The 19,727-nt window shown below is 34.4% G+C and overlaps 1 protein-coding gene across 21 annotated transcripts in view; it reads right to left on the bottom strand.

The window, feature by feature from the left end:
- The window catches only part of EHBP1 (EH domain binding protein 1), a 345,688-nt gene that overhangs the window by 91,508 nt on the left and 234,453 nt on the right, over positions 1 to 19,727 (bottom strand). For all 21 annotated transcript variants that reach the window (XM_072768534.1, XM_072768544.1, XM_072768539.1 and 18 more), the window contains 3 exons: positions 9,298 to 9,476; positions 8,608 to 8,656; positions 3,507 to 4,409 (listed from right to left, as the gene is read on the bottom strand). In XM_072768534.1, coding sequence (XP_072624635.1) covers positions 3,507 to 4,409; positions 8,608 to 8,656; positions 9,298 to 9,476 — 1,131 coding nt within the window. The remainder of the gene's footprint in view (positions 1 to 3,506; positions 4,410 to 8,607; positions 8,657 to 9,297; positions 9,477 to 19,727) is intronic.

The following is a 19,727-nucleotide window of genomic DNA, read 5'->3' as shown; positions in this document are numbered from 1 at the left end:
GACTCTTAGAGATTATTTCACTTAACATATGTGGAAAATCAGATTAAAAGAATTCAAATGGCTAATTAACATGTCACACTGGTAATTATTAGTAGAGCCAACAAAAGAATCCAGGTATACTGATTCCCAGTCCAAAGTATTCTTAATTTTTAAACATTAATCAATTTCTAGATTTAACTAAATACATTTACCTTAAAAATCTGGGTCATAAGAAAAATCTGTACTGAGTAATACTTTCAACTTAGGCTCACCAAATTCTGCAGTTGTTAATCACTGGATGTTTCTTGATTATCTGTTGTGTATGGACACTCTGATGACTTGAAAGCTTTGCTATCCTAAAAGTTAAAGTACTTAGAATCTGTAATTTGAGACTTTTTATTAGAACAGGGGCTTACTTTTTTAGCTACTGTATTTCTTTGATTTGAAGATGCATGTTTTTTCCTAACACCTCTGAAAACTTAAAATTGATGACATCTTATAATCTTTGTCAGCCAGGTGGTAGTCAAGACAGCCATCAAGGCCTACATATACATTTGCTTGATATTTCAGGTGGCAAGACTGCAATTCCTTTCTTTTTTTTTTTTTATACTTTGGCACGCTGATTTCTTTTTTTAAAATTTTATTTAAATTCAATTAATTAACATATAATGTATTACTGGTTTCAGAGGAGAGGTCAGTGACTCACCAGTCTTAAATAATACGTAGTACTCATTACATCACGAGCCCCCCCTTAATGTCCATCACCCAGTTACCCCATCCTTCTACCCTCCTCCTCTCTAGCAACCCTCGATTTGTTTCCTATGATTAAGAGTCTCTTATGGTTTGTCTCCCTCTCTGATTTCATTTTATTTTTGCCTCTCTCCCCTTATGTTCCACTGTTCTGTTTCTTAAATTCCACATATGAGTGAGATCGTATGATAATTGTTTTCCTCTGATTGACTTATTTCGCTTAGCATAATATCCTCTAGTCCCATCCAGGGTAACTGATGTTTCAGTTAACAACCATTTGAGTAGTAATTGAAAATGGAATATAACTCCAGGTTATTGTCTGAAAATCTTACCTTGAGACCTTCCTTTTTCAAAAGATTTTATTTATTTATTTGAGAGAAAGAGAGCACAGAGGGAAAGGGAGAAACAGACTCCCCACCAAGCAGAGAGCCAGACATGGGGCTTGATCCCAGGACCCTGAGATCATGACTCAAGCCAAAGGCAGACGCCCAACTGACTGAGCCACCCAGGGACCTCAGGACCTTCTGATAAGGTCAAGAAGATGTTACTATCAATGAGTATTACTGAGAACACCAGAGACAACTGTAAAAAATGTAATTCAGAAGTTCTCAAAATTTTGGTCTCAGAACTCCCACAGGTGATTAAAAATTACTGAGGATCTCAAAAGGCTCTTGTTTATGTCGGTTATATCTACTTATCACTTTGGAAATTAAAACACAGAAATGTTGAAAATTGCTTATCCATTCCTTTAGAAATACTATAATAGGGGCAGCTGGGTCGTTCAGTCAGTTAAGCAGCTGCCTTCAGCTCAGGTCATTGATCTTGGGGTCCTGGGATTGAGGGCTGCATCAGGCTCTGGGCTCAGCAAGAAGTTTGCTTTTCCCTCTCCCTCTACTCTTCCCCCCACCCTGAATTGTACTCTCTCTCAAATAAATAAATAAATAAATAAATAAATAAATAAATAAATAAATAAATAAATATCTTTTTAAAAAACCCTATAAATCCATGAGAAGTTAACATATTCTTTTTTTGTTGTTGTTTTTAAAATTTTATTTATTTATTCACGAGAGACACACACAGAGAGAGAAAGAAGCAAAGACACAGGCAGAGGGAGAAGCAGGCTCCATGCAGGGAACCTGACGTGGGACTCGATCCTGGGTCTCCAGGATCACGCCCTGGGCTGAAAGCGGCTCTAAACCGCTGAGCCACCTGGACTGCCCATGTTAACATATTCTAACAAAATTACTTTAAAAAATAAGTGAGAATGGCATTATTTTGTGTTTTTTGGAAATCTCTTTAATATCTGGCTTAATAGCAGGCAACTGGATTCTCACATCAACTTTTTTTTAAAAGATTTTATTCATTTGACAGAGAGAAAAAGCACAAGTAGACAGTAGGCAGAGGGAGAGGGAGAAGCAGGCTCCTCACTAAGCAGAGAGCCTGACGTGGGGCTTTGTCTCAGAACCCTGGGATCATGACATGAGCCAAAGGCAGACCCTTAACAGACTGAGTCACCCAGGCGCCCGTCATATTTACTTTTGTATTCAATCTTTTGAGATCTCAGAAAACACCACTGTACATTTGTGAGAGAACAAAAGTGAAGAAGATAAATAAGGTTCTATTATTACTATGAAAGTAGCTTCAACTTTGGGGGCTCTCTGAAAGAGGTTAGGAGAGCCTCAGACGTCCCCAGATCATACTGAGGACCACTGCTGTAACATCATGCTTTTGATGGCACAGAGGACAACACTGCCTGGAAAAAACAGGAATACCAACAATTCCAAATCAAAAAGTGATCAGAAGAGTTGGATTTTAAATTCTAATTCTAAAGAATTATACCTTAAACAATTTTACTTAAACTCCTTTTTTATGCATACGTAAGAGTGCTATATGATTAAAAAAATCCATGCTTGAATAAGTCTAAAAGAATTTGTTCAATATGTATAAAATAAAAATTCTAGGGATGCTTGGATGGCTCAGTGGTTGGGCCTCTGTCTGCCTTTGGCTCAGGGCATGATCCTGGGATCCCGGATTGGGTCCCACATCGGGCTTCCTGCATGGAACCTGCTTCTACCTCTGCCTATGTCTCTGCCTCTCTCTTTTTCGCTCTGTGTCTCTCATGAATAAAAAAATAAAATCTTAAAAAAAAAATAAATAAAATAAAAATTATATGTGATAAGAAAACTATTTATCATAATTTACTGGCAGTGTTTTTCTTTCTTTTTGGTACCTAAAATAATGGTATGTCTTATAATTTATGGTGCCAGAGATTCAATTAAATATAGTAAATATTTGTATAAAAATCTGTGTCATTTTCCTCTTGTGGGGAGGAATCTGGATATTACTGGAATTTTTAAACACAAGTAATGATGGGACTGAAAACACTAACATAACTAAAATATTTGAAGAAAATATTCTAAATGGGAAATATATAATTTAGCACTACACATTTTCAGAAAGTATTCCTACTAAATGGAATAGTGAAATATCTCTGACTTTATTCTTACAGTGAAATATTCTGTTTTTATAGGTAAATAATATTTGGATTTGAAAAACTGACATTCTTTATTCTAGAATGTTCAAATTTGGATTTATTTGTAGGCTTAAAATATTATAAACTTTAAATGAAGTGCAGGTATAGTTTAGGTTTTTCTATAATGGGTAATTATACTTTACCTTTAACCATTTGTAGCATTTGAAAGTGCTCTATAAAATATAAAAACCCCTCAGAATAACTATTTACTGAATATAGGTATTCGTCATTCTAATTCACTTACCTGGACTGTTTTAGTGGAATGATCTGCATGATTTAAAGTGGTTCTGTCAGTATCTGGATCAGACTCTGTCTGCCTCAGGGAAGTTCGTTTTTTCTTTGTAAGGTCTGCATCTCTATTGTATGAGTATCCAAGTTTGGAAGTGGGAGATAAACTTGGTTTTTTGATAGGTGATTCAGGATCTGATCTGCATTCTAAGGGTCTGGAATTCTCTAATTTTTCTTTCTCCAAGTTTTTACTAATGTCTAGAGTCTGAAGCTTTTGTTCCTCTGTCTCCTCATAAATAAAGGGTGGAGACACATCCTTCTTCTTATCACTAACATAGAAGTCACTTAATTCTAAAGTCTCAGCTTTCAGTAGTCTCTTCTTGCCTAACAAAACTTGTGCGTGGGTTGAATCTGTATTGTAATATATTCCAGGGTCATCAGATCCTGAAGTCCTTCCAGAGCTCTGCTGGGACTTTTGGGGTTCTGTGTCACTTTTAGTCCTGCGACAGTACGGGGAGGCTGTGCTTGGACTAAGATGATCATCAGGAGTCTGATGTTCACTTTCTGACTCTCCAACCCCACTATCATTTACAAATACAGAGTCATCTTGCGATAAGAAGTCTACTGCTCCACTGGTAGGCTGCTGTAGTTCAGGCTCCCGTTTCAGATCACTAAGCTCTGCGTAGAACTTTTCCTGATCAACAGAACTGTTTGTATCTGTTTCATAATTTCCAACTTTGTATGTGCTTTTACTGCTGTTCTCCTCTATCTGGACAACATTCAGTTCTTGGCCACTGAAATGTGCTCTGATTTGATAGAGATAAGTCATAACAGTCAGTTTGTCAGGAATTGCCAGTAAGACCATGTCAGAAGGTTCCAATAACCGGGAAATTCCTATGCTGGCAAATCCATCATATGCCTTCAAAGAAAGGAAAAACAAAGATATACTGAATAATTCAAACAATCCATACATTTTAAAAACAGCAAAAGAATAGATATTATCTAGACAGACTGTGATGAACATTTCACAATATATTGAATCATTATGTTGTACACCTATAACCTATATGATGTTATATGTCATTTATACTTTAATTAAAAAGTTATAAAAATAAAGTTTAGTTACCATTAAAAGAAAGCAAAATTTTAATGGATTTTGTTGTTGTTGTTGGAGGGCATACCATGTTACTGACATTATTGCCACAAGAACAGAACAAAATTTCACATGAGAAATTTCTAAAAGTGGGGTAAGTGCAAGAAAAAAAAAGTTTCTTAATTAATAGCAATTGAAATATTCTTTTCCAATAAAGAAAATAAGCAAAAATTAGAATTAAAACAAAAAGAAATCTTAGAATCAATTTTTAGAAGGAACTAAGGTATAAAGAAATAACAATCTAGAGTTTTATCATTCCTATCAACCTCTTTTTACCATGTTCATATAATTGCAGTGATTTGTGAAGAAAAAATATAGCTACATATCCCCAAAGAACTAACTCCTAGATTACCTGGTATAAAGTATAAGTGTTATTAAAGTCCAGGAATATACAAACATTTTTTAAATGCCCAATTAAGACCGATTTTCATAATGAGTGGAGTGATTGCATTTTCACTACATCCATTTTGGAAAGAATGAAATGTTTTGAGTAGTACAACGTAGTTGAGAATGTGAGGCTGCATTGTATTATTTTTGTTAGCCTTTAAATGACTGTGGCACATCAGGTTTTTCTAGTTTTGAAGAATCAAAGCTGTTTCTCAATTTACAATTAATTATTACCATCCTGAACTAACCCTTGAAAACAGCACTGTGTTGCTAGGAAGCATTAAAAATATGGTTAAAGGTTCAGATATACTCTTGGGAAAGGTAAGGACCCTCTAGCTGTATACTGACTTTGGAATATAAAATGTCTAGACTTTACAACAACCTAGATGTAGGATCATAATGCGAAGCTTTTCTTAAGAGAAAGGTTAGGAAGTTATGTAACAATTTAGAAGGAATTAGTCTTTTGCACTTACATATTAAAGTGCATTTCTACCTTTGAATTTAATCCTTGTCTCATATTCTTCCTGTAGTTTAATAAATGTTGTGGAATAAGTAAGAAAGAAAATGAAAAATAAATTGCAATATTAAAACCTCTTCAATTTTCACAGCACTATGTTTCATAATATAGGTACCTCAAAATATTTACTCAAGTGAATGGCTCAGTTGGTGTGCATGTTTAGGCCTGTTTGTTATTTTACATGTTTTAGGAAAATTAAAGTCATTTTCCTCCTCATGTGCCTTGACAACCTGATTGACAGACATCAATTGCAGACCATCATGAAAAGCACCACAGGCAGTATTCTAAACATTTCCCAATTATCTAAAACACTGACATACTGGTTAAGATCATATGTCACAGGTAAATACCTTTTTTATTCAGTCCTTTTTACAGACCTGGGAAAATGATTAGCTTCCTCGTGGGGAATCTCCTGTGTTTTGCTTCATGTAGCAATTCATTTTATGCACACTAACTGCACTAAAAAAACATTTAAAAACAAACCGGGTTTTTTACAAGGGAGGTCAAGACTTTATAAAGGAATTTTCCCATAGGTTAACTTCTGCTGTGGTCAATCACCTTTTTAGCTGTTTGTATGTGGAGAAAAAGAAGAGGTCTTTCAAAGAAAATTGTCTTATTCATTCCTAGATATTATTTAATTGGCAAGGAGGAGTCCTTGCCAGTTATGTTATGCATCTGCATGAAACTTAAGACACAGGCTTTGTTTCTTGTGCTGCTTTAAGTTCAATCAAGGGCAGATGAGGTTATCAGGAAGAACTGTGTGAAGCCGGAAATAAATCCGCAGGTAGCAACTGATACTCAATGTAGATATCAGGTAGGAAGTTGGAAAGTGATGAAAAGGCAAGACTGTATTAACAATTATTTATTCAATTGCACAATTAATAGGATCATCTAAATTAAAACCTTTTCAAAAAGACATGATTACCTGCCCTACAAGATCTAATTGAGAAAAATATTAATAGGATATTCTCTATGTAGCAATATGTAAACCCAAGGTATGATCATCATTATTAATTTCCTGAAAAAGTAATGGAAAGAAATGTGACTTACGCCTTTAGGCAAATCTCTGTACTCTTAAAAATACATAGCTGGGTACAATCAACAAGTCTTTTTCAGAATTTCAAACAGTATTTTAAAAAACTTTACTTTAGGGATGCCTAGGTGGCTTAGTGGTTGAGTGTCTGCCTTTGGCTCAAGGCGTGATCCCAGGGTCCCAGAATCAAGTCCCACATCGGGCTCCCCGCAGGGAGTCTGCTTCTCCCCCTCTGCCTTTCTGTGTCTCTTATGAATAAATATTTAAAACAAAACAAAACAAAACTTCATTTTATAAAAATAATAATGGTTTATTTTATAACACTTTTATCTGTGTTTAAATTAACTTAGTATTTTATTCAAATGCAAAAAAATGCAAGCATAGAAATATATCTAAAAATATAATTTAATTGATGAAAAACAGGCTTTCACTTTGAGAGACACAAGTTCTACAAAATTATACAAAAAATAATTCATGAGAAATGATTTACTCTTAATATGCCCACCACAGATGTGATTTCTATAAAGAAAATACACTAAAATTTTAAGATTTACCTTTTTTGGTGGCATACTTCAACTAAAAAAAAAAAAACTGACAGTTTTAAAATGTATTTCTCTAGGCCAGCATATGAATTTGTAAATAAAAAAGCATTTTTAATGACAATACAAATTTTTTGATTTAGAGAGCAATAAAAGTAAAAAATCATTGACTTAAATTCTTATCTGCTAGCTGAACTTCTATCAAGGTTCCCTTTATAGATTTTTTAACACTGGTGGTTTAATTATCTAATTTAAAGTAGATTGAAAACTTTAGTCCAGACCAGAGGTTATTAATCACGTTGTTCCATGAATCCTTTTGGTAATGAACCTCTTCTCAGAATAATGCTTTTATGGTTATAAAATACATAGGATTAAAGAAACCAATTATATGAAAAACTATGAAAATATTAATAAAACTGAATTTGAGAAACAGCAATACATGTGCCTTTTGTGACTGTATTAACAACTGTAATTTTGAAGAAGTGATGAGTTTAAAAGATATTTGTAGCTATTACAACTGCAATGTGATATCAAAATATCTAAGATTCTCAAGGTGATAAAGTCTCAGGCATGGCTAATGCTAAAGTGTGCTGCCTAAATTCATAACTGAAGGAAATGCTGAATTTCATTTAAAGAATTAATAAAACAAAATAAAATACATTCTCACCCGATTGTCATGTTCAATAACCCCCTGAATTCTATCCATATGTCCCAGATTAAGAATTCCTATTCTAAGATAACAACATATTTCATTAACTTCTCAGTTGAAGAATTCAATGCAGCACAAAACACACTGATACCCACTACATGTTGAGTTAGTGTTTCGCTCTTTTCTCGTATCACAGTACACATTCATAATTATAATGTTGTACCGTGCACTGGGGTAAATAGTTAAGTTAGCCTGTGGCCACAGTCAGCTGGCCCAAGCACTTCTGAAAGCTCAGCCTCACACAGCTACCCTGGAGGCCAAAGGATCAATATCCCCACTGGGAAGCTCTGACCTCAGTATACTAATTAATTATGTGGAAAAACTGTACAGTTTACCAGAAAATGAAAAAAAAAATCCAATGTTCATATCTTTTTGCTTCTAGGAACATATGCATCCTTTTCTTTTATAACTCATTAGGCTCCTGCCCTTATCCCCTCTCAACAGATTTTTCTAAACTCATAATCATTTATGGTGTAATAGCATTGGGTGTACTTTTTAAAAGCTAAATCTTGAATAAAAGCAGTATGCTTCAACAAAAATTTAACAGTTAACGAAGTCCATACACATATTAAAATCGGATGCCAGTCTGGCACTTGTGATCTTTAAAGGCTATGACAACTCAAAGTAAACCATGCATCCTATTTGAACTGCAGGAAGCAGACTACCTTCTGTGAGCTGCAGTTATGACCTCACAAAACAACCTCAGTTTCCCCAAATTAACAAAAGCCAGAGAGGAGTCAAATTTGAAAGTACATATTTTTCTCCTGGGCAATTCTTACCTTTTTGTTGTTCTCCTTAATATCTTGAGGATTCAGAGACTTGTAGTCACTGAGGGAGAAAATGGCACAGTAGGTACATACAGTATTTGAAAAAAAAACAAAAACAACAAAAAAACCCCAGCTGTTTTTAAAACAAACTGAATCTAAAAATGTGACATTCTATAATACCAAAGAGTAACTAGCAATTTCACAGCAATTCAATCAACAAAACTAATAGTGTGGAAAATTAAGGAAATAAATAAATAAATAACAGAAACAGTGATTACATGTTTCATTGCCTGAAGCTTTCCATCTAAAAGAGAAGTTAAGGCAGGGCACCAGAGACCAGGCTTGACAACCAAATTTACCATGAGGTAATCCCTTGTTGTCGACGTACAAAGAGCTACCAGCTTATTTGTCTCATCTCATTTTAACAGCCACACAATTTTCATAATAATTTGAAGTTAGTTCTGTTATAAGATTAAGAAGAAAAAAGTGTTTGCTTTTTTTTAAAGAGAAAAGATTGATTTTAGGCATCAAGAAGGGAGAACTTTTCTTTCTGGCACACATATCTTTTCTCAAAAAGCAAAAGGTGTGGGTAATAAAGAAACATAAAGTCAACTATTTCAGGACATACGTTAAGAAATTATGTTTTTTTTAAAACTATTATTTACAAAATATTTACAGGGAATGGAAAACATTTCTACTTACATCAAATCTGGTCTAAAGTGATGTAATATTGCACAAAAAGATAAACCATTTCTCCACGATGTAGTAAAATTGGTGATTTTCACTCCCCGGTAGTTTTTTGTAACTTCTTTGCACCATACAAGCAATGACTGACTAGCATTTGGCTTTCGCCCCAAAACAGGACTTGGTATAGGACTCGGCTAGAAAAAAAGAAAAGAGAAAAACATTAAAATAATTTAATGGAAGATGAAAATTAACATTAATTGACCTAACTAGATCATTTAAACTCTTTGATGTCAGTTTAGGTCCTTCAAAACTGTCAATTCAAGACAACTGTAACTTCCAAGAAGGAGACATGAATCTTAAGTTATTATCTTCAGTTTTAGCCTATGGCATTTGCCTGACAAGGATGTAGATATGCAAGATTTTAAACTCATACATAAGAACAAGCCAAGAGCTATATTGATGGAAACATTAAAGTATTTAAATACTTAAGTCTGAATATTTGTGTAACTCTTACACCCTAAGAAATTTCCCCCAGTACAAAAATGTACAAATATAGTTCCTTTTTGACTAGATTAAAACTAATGTATCATGAAGTCTAACTGTAGCACAAACTGTTAGCAGTGGAAAGATAAAAAACCTAGTAAGTTTTTTATTTTTTTTATTTATTTTATTTTATTTTTTTTATTTTTATTTTATTTTTTTTTAATTTTATTTATTTATTTATGATAGAGAGAGAGAGAGAGAGAGAGAGGCAGAGACACAGGCAGAGGGAGAAGCAGGCAGAGGGAGAAGCAGGCTCCATGCACCGGGAGCCCGATGTGGGATTCGATCCCGGGTCTCCAGAATCGCACCCTGGGCCAAAGGCAGGCGCCAAACCGCTGCGCCACCCAGGGATCCCCCTAGTAAGTTTTTTAAATGCAGTAATCATGCATTTTAGAAAGCACAATGATAATCACACTCAGATATTTCTTACATAAATTTAATGATGGCAAAATAGATTTAGAGCTCTTAGCAATAGTCAGGTTATTGGTAGCAATAGCACACAATTTAGATTTGCTCAAAGTATCTTTTAATTATCACTGAAAGCTACTTTTGTAGGTCAGTTAGGGGTATGTGTTGTGTGTATGTTAAATCTTAAGCATATTCTTTGTTTTTCCCCTTGTTCATGTACTTAAAACAATGATGACAAAAAAACCCCAAAAACTACATAAGATTTTTATCCTAAACTTTTATTATTCTTACAAACATGTCACTTTCTTTATTGAGTAATGATCACATTTTTTTATTATAACATTAGAGGCTGGTACAACTGAAAACCATTAAGAAAACTACTAAATGTTTCTGGATTTAAAATTTTGCTATCAGTTAAAAGTGCTGGCTATAAACATAAAATAGAAGCCCTCTAAAATAAAGTGAAAGGGGAATGATTATTTACCCCTAATATCACTTAAGTTTAACAAGCAAAACCATTCTTGACACACAGCTTACTTAAGAAAGACCAATGATGCCCCCACTTGACAAAAGCATGTTAGTGCCAAACAATTAAAATCATCAACTCCACGTAATTATGATTATGCATTCACTGCTCCTGTAATAAAACTACTAAGAAACACCAAGGATGTAATTTCTTATTTTTTTTATTAAATTTTTTTAACTGTCAGATTAACCAACTGTTATATAAACAAAACGTGAATCTTGCAAAGTGCTGTTCTTTAAGTAATCACCTATACAAAATAAATGCGGAAAAATTCACAGGCCATAAAATTCAATAAATTTGGATCAAATCTACCTAATATAAAGAAGTATGTAAAAATGAAATTCCCAATGTAGTAGGGTATTTACTTTAAAAACTATTAAATATCTTTTCATCTAATGGTGACTTTCCACTGTGATTTTCAGATTGTTCTAGACACTTAACCTGGAAGTAGAGTGGAAAATGGTCTATGGATGAGGCAGGGGATCAATGCACTGGGCACAAACATATTTTTTTCCTTAGACTTTCTATTATTTAAAGGATTGTTTTTTAAAAAATGTTTTTATTTATCAAATTATATTATTAGAGCACTGATTCATTCCAAGTATGAGTAATAAGTACACGGCACAGGTAATCTGCAACTATCATTACACTGATTCATTCCAGTCACCATAAGCACGTACACAGGTAATGTACAAAAGTCATTACCACCATGTTATAATCTATAATGGCTTTCTGTGCTTAAGAAATAAGGAAAATATACCATGTCATTATGATTATGAATATACCCTTGTTTCTAAGAAGGTTCAATATGAAAAGGCTAAAAGAACTAAACTAAGCTTTGGATTTCCCTAGCATAAAACCCTTGAATTAAAAATATCTTACAAGGATGCTTACTGCACTGCCAAGCAAAAGAAGTCATTTGTAATTGAAGAAACTTTGATAAAATTACAAGCCCTGTAAATGGTCATATTGGTTGCAGATAAAGAATACTGAAGTAGAACCATTGTACAATAAATCATCCACTTCAGAACAGCTGATCTTTCATCTAATATTTTGCAGAGGTCATAAAGAAATAAGCAGTTAAATAATTTCAGACCCTTCAGGATATAAACAAATGTAAATGCTTGTTTCTTGCAATAGCTGGCTCCGGATGTGGCAGGTTACTTTACTTCTCTAGGTCTCTGCTTCCTCAACTATAAAATGGAGATTGTAATGGTACCTATTTCATAGTGTCACTGTAGTAAGAGGACTGCCTCCTACTCCTCCCACCTGTTATTGCTCATTACCACCTCTCCCCTGACCACTTTGAACTGTATTAACCTCTTTGCTGTTCTTTAGATACCCAAGACATGGTCCCACCTTAGAGCCTTTGTACAGATTGCTCCATTTGCCTGGATGCTCTCCTGTCACATATCTTCATGGTTACCTCCAATGCAACCATTTTTGTTATGCCTATTCTAGCTACCCTATTTAATATTGTAACTCACCTTCATCATTCAACCTCAACTCCACACTCCTGACTACCTTATCTTGCTCTGTTTTTTCCATAGTACCTATCATCTTCTTATGGTCCATATATTTTGGTCGTTACCAAAATATGCTTATCGGTTAAACTTAATGCTTATTACTTTGCCCATTCTCACTAAATAAAAGAGCTATGAAGATATGGATCTTAGTTTGTTTTACTAACTTATCCCAAGCATTCAGAACAGATCCTGGCATATAGCAGGCACTCAATAAATACTGTTGTGTGTAAATACTTGGCACCATGTATGACACACAGAAACAACTCTGTAAATGTTAATCGCAATTATTATTACTATAGGTAATACACTACTAGCACTTGAATTCCTATATTTGAGGGTCTTTTGGAAACTTCAAAGGCCATGAATTTCTTCAATATTAGTGAAAAATACTTTTGCAAACAAAGCTTTAACTAGAAGATAGTATTGATACTTTATGTGCAAAATGGGGCCCTTGGGATTCTTGGCAATGTATCTATTCCTATGGGTTTGGTGAAAAAAGAAGCTCTGAGTGACTAATTTAGTGCTTTCCAAAGAAAGGAAGACACCAAAATGTGACCACTAATGGTAGAACCAAACTCTCAGATGTTGGAACAACTCTTTAAAAGTTCTTTCTTTTGGGATGCCTGGGTGGCTCAGTAGTTGAGCATCTGCCTTCGTTTCAGGGTGTGATCTCGGGGCCCTGGGATGGAGTCCCACACTGGGCTCCTTGTGGGGAGCCTGCCTCTCCCTCTGCCTATGTTTCTGCCTCTCTCTGTGTGTCTCTCATGAGTAAATAAAAATCTTAAACAAAAATAAAAGTTCTTTCTTTTATTTTTTCAGTGACCAGATGTATGAGAGGGCATTTTTTTTTAAAGATTTTATTTATTTATTTGACAGAGAGAGCAAGCACAATCAGGGGGAGCTGTAGGCAGAGGGAAAGGGAGAAGTGGGCTCCCTGATGAGCAGGAAGCCAGATGCAGGACTCTATCCCAGAGCCCAAGGATCATGACCTGAGCTGAAGGCAGAGGACACTTAACTGACTGAGCCTCTCAGGCACCCCAACACCTCTTTATTTAACATTCTGGGAAAGTAAAGCACAGATATTACAGTTATCTTTTTTATGCACCAAAAGAGGAAATTTCTAAGAGCCATTATAATTATGATCAGATTTTTTAAAATTATGATCAGATTAATCAGAATCTCATTGATTTTTATTAACTGATCTGCTTAAGTAGGTGATCTTTCTAGTTCTCTCTCAATCAAACTACTGTATGCATGAAATTATACCAATCTCAGCTTAACCAAGAACTACAGGAAGATGTCAACCATCGTGATGATAGAGCCAGTTTGAAGTATTAACAGTAGAGAGGAAATAGGACTTGAAACCATTGTTTCACTTAACATTTCTATTATTTAGTATAGGTAATTTTAACGTATTGTTTCTGTTAACATAGCATTTTACATATTAAAGATAGAAGGCCATCTGGTTACTTTTGCTATCAAAAGCAATAGGAATGCTTTCAGGAAACACAGTCAAATAACTTGTTACAAAATTTCCTAGATTTTAATAGCTGCAAGAAATCTCAATTCCATTTTTTCTGCTCTACTCCTCTCACTATGGCTGCCTTCTCTTTGCTCTTTCCCCTTCTTCCACTGATATAAGCACATATATATTCCTCTAGGTATTGCTGTAAATAGTCTTGTCTTTCCACACTTTGAGCTGATTCACTCCCAGGATTTCAACTATCACTTCCATGCAGATGATTCCCAAATATACATTTATAGTTCAAACTATCTCAAGTTGACATTTCCAGCTGGCCGTCCTTCCTGCCATATAAAATTCAAACTCAATATGTTCAAACTATAATTATAATCTTTTCTAACAACCTGCTTCATTTTCATTATGTTTACAAATGATACTGCTATTGTTCCAATTGTCTAGACTTTAAATCTCAGAATCAGCTTTGACCTCTTCCTTCCCCTATCATCCTTTATTCGTTAATTCATGGGAAATTTTGACCCTATTGTTGTAATCTATTTTCTTTTGCCTAGCTATTGCAAAATCTTCCTAAGAGGTCCCCCTTCTTCCAAATTCTCCTTTATCTGATTCATTGCCATAGCAACAATCTTCTTAAAGCACAGGTCAAAGCCTCTCATGACTCTTAAACATATAAAATGATGTCAAGATACTTTTGAGCAAAGAATCCCAAATCTTTTTAAATGTATCTACTCCCTAGGATGATTCACCATTCTCTAGAATCACTATGCTTTCCTTCTGAGCCCCAGCTGCCCCACTTCCTGTCTTTGATCATATAGATAGTCACCTCACTTTGGAGTATCTTCAGTCCCAAGTACAAACTGCTACAATTCTGCTCTACCTTCAAGATTAGGTATAGCTGTCATCTTGCACATGAAATCTTTCCAACTCCAGTCAGCAGGAATTTTCAATATTCCTTTAACCCTCACATAGAATTTTTACTACAATATGTTGTTTTTTTCTGTCCACAAAAAGATGTTAATCTTTCATTAATCTATAAAGTATATTCTGAGCACTTAATGTCCCCAGGCAATGTTAAAACCCTTACATGGATTAGCTCATTTAATCCTCACAACTCCTTTGAGATAAGTGCTATTATTCCAAATTTCAGTTGTAGAAACTGAAGTTAACATAGCTAGAAAGTGAAGGAGTTAGAATCTATAACAAGGTGTTCCTGCTCCAGAGCCTGTGCTCTTAACCAACATGTAATTTACATTTCAAGATAATGCAGTTTTAGGACCTCAGTAGAAAGTATGAATTTCTTGAGATTAGTAGTTGCCTTAGTCAACTTCTTAAGATGACTGGCTGTGGGGCAGTACTGGTGGCTCAGTGGTTTAGCGCCACCTTCAGTCCAGGGCGTGATCCTGGAGACCAGGAATCAAGTCCCACATTGGGCTCTCTGCCTGCTTCTCCCTCCGCCTGTGTCTCAGCCTCTCTCTCTCTCTCTCTCCCTCTATGTGCCTCTCATGAATAAATAAATAAAAAATCTTAAAAAAAAAAAAAGATGACTGGCTGTCCTGTGTATATTAAATTGATTCCAAAAGGGCAATTAAGGCAAACAATTTAAACCCTAGAAGTATTTAGTTACTAAAACCCTTTGTCCATTCTTTGGATTTTAGATTATTGGTTGGAACTAGAACTAGAACTATGTAAGTCCAGAGCAGTGAAATATATACTACCATTCCTAAAATTGTAGGACAGTTTGTTCTCCCTACTACTGATTCTGGGAGCCTTCCCCCAGTTATCACAATTTTCTTGAAATTTATTTGAGAGAGAGAGAGGGAGAGCACAAGTAGGGGAGGGGCAGTGGAAGAGAATCATCAAGTAGACTCCCTGCTGAGCCCAGAGCCAAGGCAGAGGTCAATCTCACAACCCATGAGATCATGACCTGAACTGAAACCAAGAGTCGCTGGACTGACTAAGCCACCCAGGCAACCCCAATTATTACAAGTTTTTGAAAACAACTGAGGAAAGTGTGGATAAATCTTAATATTTGGTGAGCCCAAATTAACAGCAGTGGTGAAAATTAAAACACTTGTATTTGTACTGCTTATTATTTTTCAAAGTATTTTCACTTAAATCATTACATTTTATTCTCATGGTAAAATTGGGTTTTGTTATTTTACTTCTCAATCAGAAAGATTATGCTGTAGTTAAAATAATATTAGGAGAAACTTACATTAAAGAACTACCATCTGAACACAGTTTTTAAAAAGCTGAACAAAGGGACACTTGGGTGGTTCAGTGGTTCAGCATCTGCCCTTGCCCAGGGGCGTGATCCTGGAGTCCCAGGACCCAGTCCTGCATCGGGCTCTCTGCATGGAGCCTGCTTCTCTCTCTGCCTAGGTCTCTGCCTCTCTCTTTGTGTCTCTCATGAATAAATAAATAATTTTTTTTTAAAAAAGCTGAACAAAATGTTTAGGAAACTTTCTAAGATATATCAAACAACTATCCTTAAGCTTAGGCTGTGAAGAGACTAGAAAACTAGAGAGGGAGCAAAGTTCTCAGGACTGCTTTTATAATGGTGGCTCTGGAAGAGTGAATGGAGAGCCAGAGCTGCACTATGGTAGACTCCCAAATAGCAATATGCAAAATAAAATAATAAAAATGAGAATAAAAACTAGTGAAATTGGAAATATGCATACAATAAAAAGGATGAACCAAAAGTTGCTTCTTTGAAATGACAAAATCAATTAAAACTGATATGACTGATAAAGAGAAAAAGAGGAAAATGAATTCCTAGAAAAGTATGACTAGAAGAAAACAAAAAAGTTTTTGTTTCTACAACTATAAAAGAAATTAAATCTGTAATTAAAAACCTTCCTATAGGGTAATTATAGGAGGGCACTTGATATAATGAGCACTGGGTGTTATATGCAACTGATGAATCACTAAATTCTACCTCTGAAATTAGTAAAAAACAAAAACAAAAAAATCTTCCTATAAACAAAATTTCAATTGACCTTATTGATAAGTTCTACCAAACATTCAAGGAATAAGTATCTCCAATATTATACAAAGTCTTCTGGGGAATAGGAAAAATTAGTTTATTTCACAACTCATTTCATGATCCTTGCAAACTCTGATACCAAACTCAATAGTAAAAAGTGAAATTACAGGTGAAAAAAATCTGTCATGAATATAGAGGCAAAAGTGCTAATAAAATTATTAGCATACTGAACCTAGCAATTTATAAATTAAACAAACTGGACACTTACCCAAGGAATGCACATTTGACTTAACAAATAAATTAGGAAATATATTGAGGCAACTTGCCAAATTAACAGATTATAGGGGAAAATATGTAGATATAATCATCTAATTAGATACAGAGAAACATCAAGTAAAATGTAATGTCCATTTATATTTATAAAATAGTCTTAGCAAAGTAGTAGTAACAAGATTCCTTAACTCATAACGTCTTCAGCAAATATTTCAATGGTGAAATATTTTAAGTTTTCCCTTTGAGACTGGGAATCTATCACCCTTGTTACTCAACATTGTATCGCAGGTGTTAGCTAGTTTAGCAAGGCCAGAAAAAGATAAAAGGTTGTAACTATTAGAAAAGAATCAAAATTATATAACTGACATTATTTGCAAATAATATAATTAAGTACACAGAAAATCAAAAGAATCTACAAGTAATTTATTAGAATGAATATAGAATTTAAGGAAATTGCTGGATACAAAAAAACAATGGTGTACAAAACCAACTGCATTCCTATATATCAACAAAAGCAGTTAGAAATTTAAATTTTTAAGACCATTATGGTAGCATAAATAACAAGTACTAAGGAATAAATCTACAAATAATACACAAGAGTGTTATTTAAAAACTACCAAGCTTTACTGTGAGAAAATAAAAGAGTTTTAAAGAATGAGAAATATACCATATCCATGGATTAGAAGACAGGATTGTAAAGATAACAAGTATTTCCAGAGAGAAAGGGTTAATTAAAAGACCTAAGCCTTTTATAAGATGACCTCAAGTTTACCTTCTAGCAACATTCCCATGGAAATATACTGCATTAGATCAACGTGAATGGTCAAGTTTGTTACCAGGCAACATTATTTATTGTAAAAATGACCCTAGCTTATTGGACTGCATCTAGACTAGGAAGCTTGTCAATTAACTATAAATGCTATTGAAAAACAAAAGATCTCCCTTTGTTTTAGTGAGATTCTTGTAATCAAATGTGTCCCTTGAGGGATCTAGTTACACATACAGGCTATTACAAGAGCGTGTATCTTATAAACCATAGTAGTCCATACTTGCCCATCTTACAACTGAACAGTTCATGGGGAGCTGAACTATGGCACTGAAGATCTGATGTTATAATGCTAACATATCACATTTCCTGTCCTCCTATAAAAAGCTAAGTAACCTAGTACCAAATTATTTTATATATACACACAAAGCACTTATAATCAGAATGAAAATTTGCTCTATCACATTAGTATTCAGAGAACTGCGCAAAGCACTACTACACACTTCTCCCCAGAAAGGCTAAAATTAAAAACTTTTTAAATTAAAATTTTAATGAAATCAAAAATATCAAGTGTTGACAAGGATGTGGAGCAAAGGGAGCTCATAGAGACCTGATGGAAAGACTCTGGCATCATCTATTAGGGTAAATCTAAAGAGGTGCAAATGTTATGACCCAGCAATCTCAGATTTATAACCTACAGAAATTCATTGCTTACACAAGATAGAATACATGTTCAAAAGTGTTCACAGCAGCGCTGTTTACAATTTCCTAGATCTGAAAATAATCCAAGGGTTCATCAACAATAAAATAGATCTTAGGATTGTGGTCTATTCTGTTAGTGAAATACTTCACACAGAGAGACTGAGAGAAGGAAGGATGAGGGAGGGAAAGAAATATAGAACACATTTAATCCTAAAACATACTATTGAACAAAAGAAAACAGGTACAAAATCATATATACATACCATACGATTCCAATTACATAAAATGAAAAACGAGGCAAACCTAAACTATATTGTTTAAGGATTTGTACTTAAAACTTCTAGAGTGATTTCAAAGATCTAATTCTTTTGGTGTTTACACAGATGTTCACTTAAAATAATTTTCTTAAGCTGTGTATTATATTTTGTGCAGTCTCCTGCATATATTTTACATTCATTTCTGTTTTACAGCAAAAAAGTCTAAGAATAATACTGGAATTGCTGGTATTAAAATGATAAAGTAAAGATGATGGTTTCCCCCATTCAATTTAAAAATCTCCTAAAGGTAACAAGGATAATGAGAAAAAATGAGAAATTTTTTCAGCTGAAGTAGGAGACATGTGTAACTGGCCTGCAATATATGGGGATGTCCTGACAATAAATCAATAACCAAGTTTCCAAGTTACCAGAAGAAGCACATATAAATAAAGAAGACAGAACTCATATAGTGCGAAAAATTTAAAAGTAGAAAGTGTAATGGTTAACCATTTTTAAATGCACAGTTCAGCAATATTAAGTACATTCCTATTGTTGTGCAACTATCACCACTGTCCATCTCTAGGATACTTTTCATCTTGTGGAACTGAAACTCTATACCTACTGAACAATAATTCCCCATTTCTCCTTTCACACAGCTGCTGGCAACAACAATTGTATTTTCTGGCTCTATGATTCTGACCACTCTAGGTACATTATATAGGTGGAATCATACATATTTATCATTTTTTGAATGGCTTATTTCACTTTGCACAATATCCTCAAGGTTCACCCATGTTATAGTTTATGTGAGAATTTCCTTCCCTTTAAGGCTAAACAATATTCCATGGTGTGTGTGTGTGTATGTGTGTGTGTGTATATATATATATATATATATACACACACACACATTTTGTTTATCCATTCATCTGTTGATGGACAGATGGGTTGCTTCCACATTTTAGCTATTGTGAATAATGC

The sequence above is a fragment of the Canis lupus genome, chromosome 11, assembly GCF_048164855.1.
Source record: "Canis lupus baileyi chromosome 11, mCanLup2.hap1, whole genome shotgun sequence".
Lineage (NCBI taxonomy): Eukaryota > Metazoa > Chordata > Mammalia > Carnivora > Canidae > Canis > Canis lupus.
The sequence above is the reverse complement of the archived record's forward strand: the minus strand, read 5'-3'. Positions and strand labels throughout refer to the sequence as shown.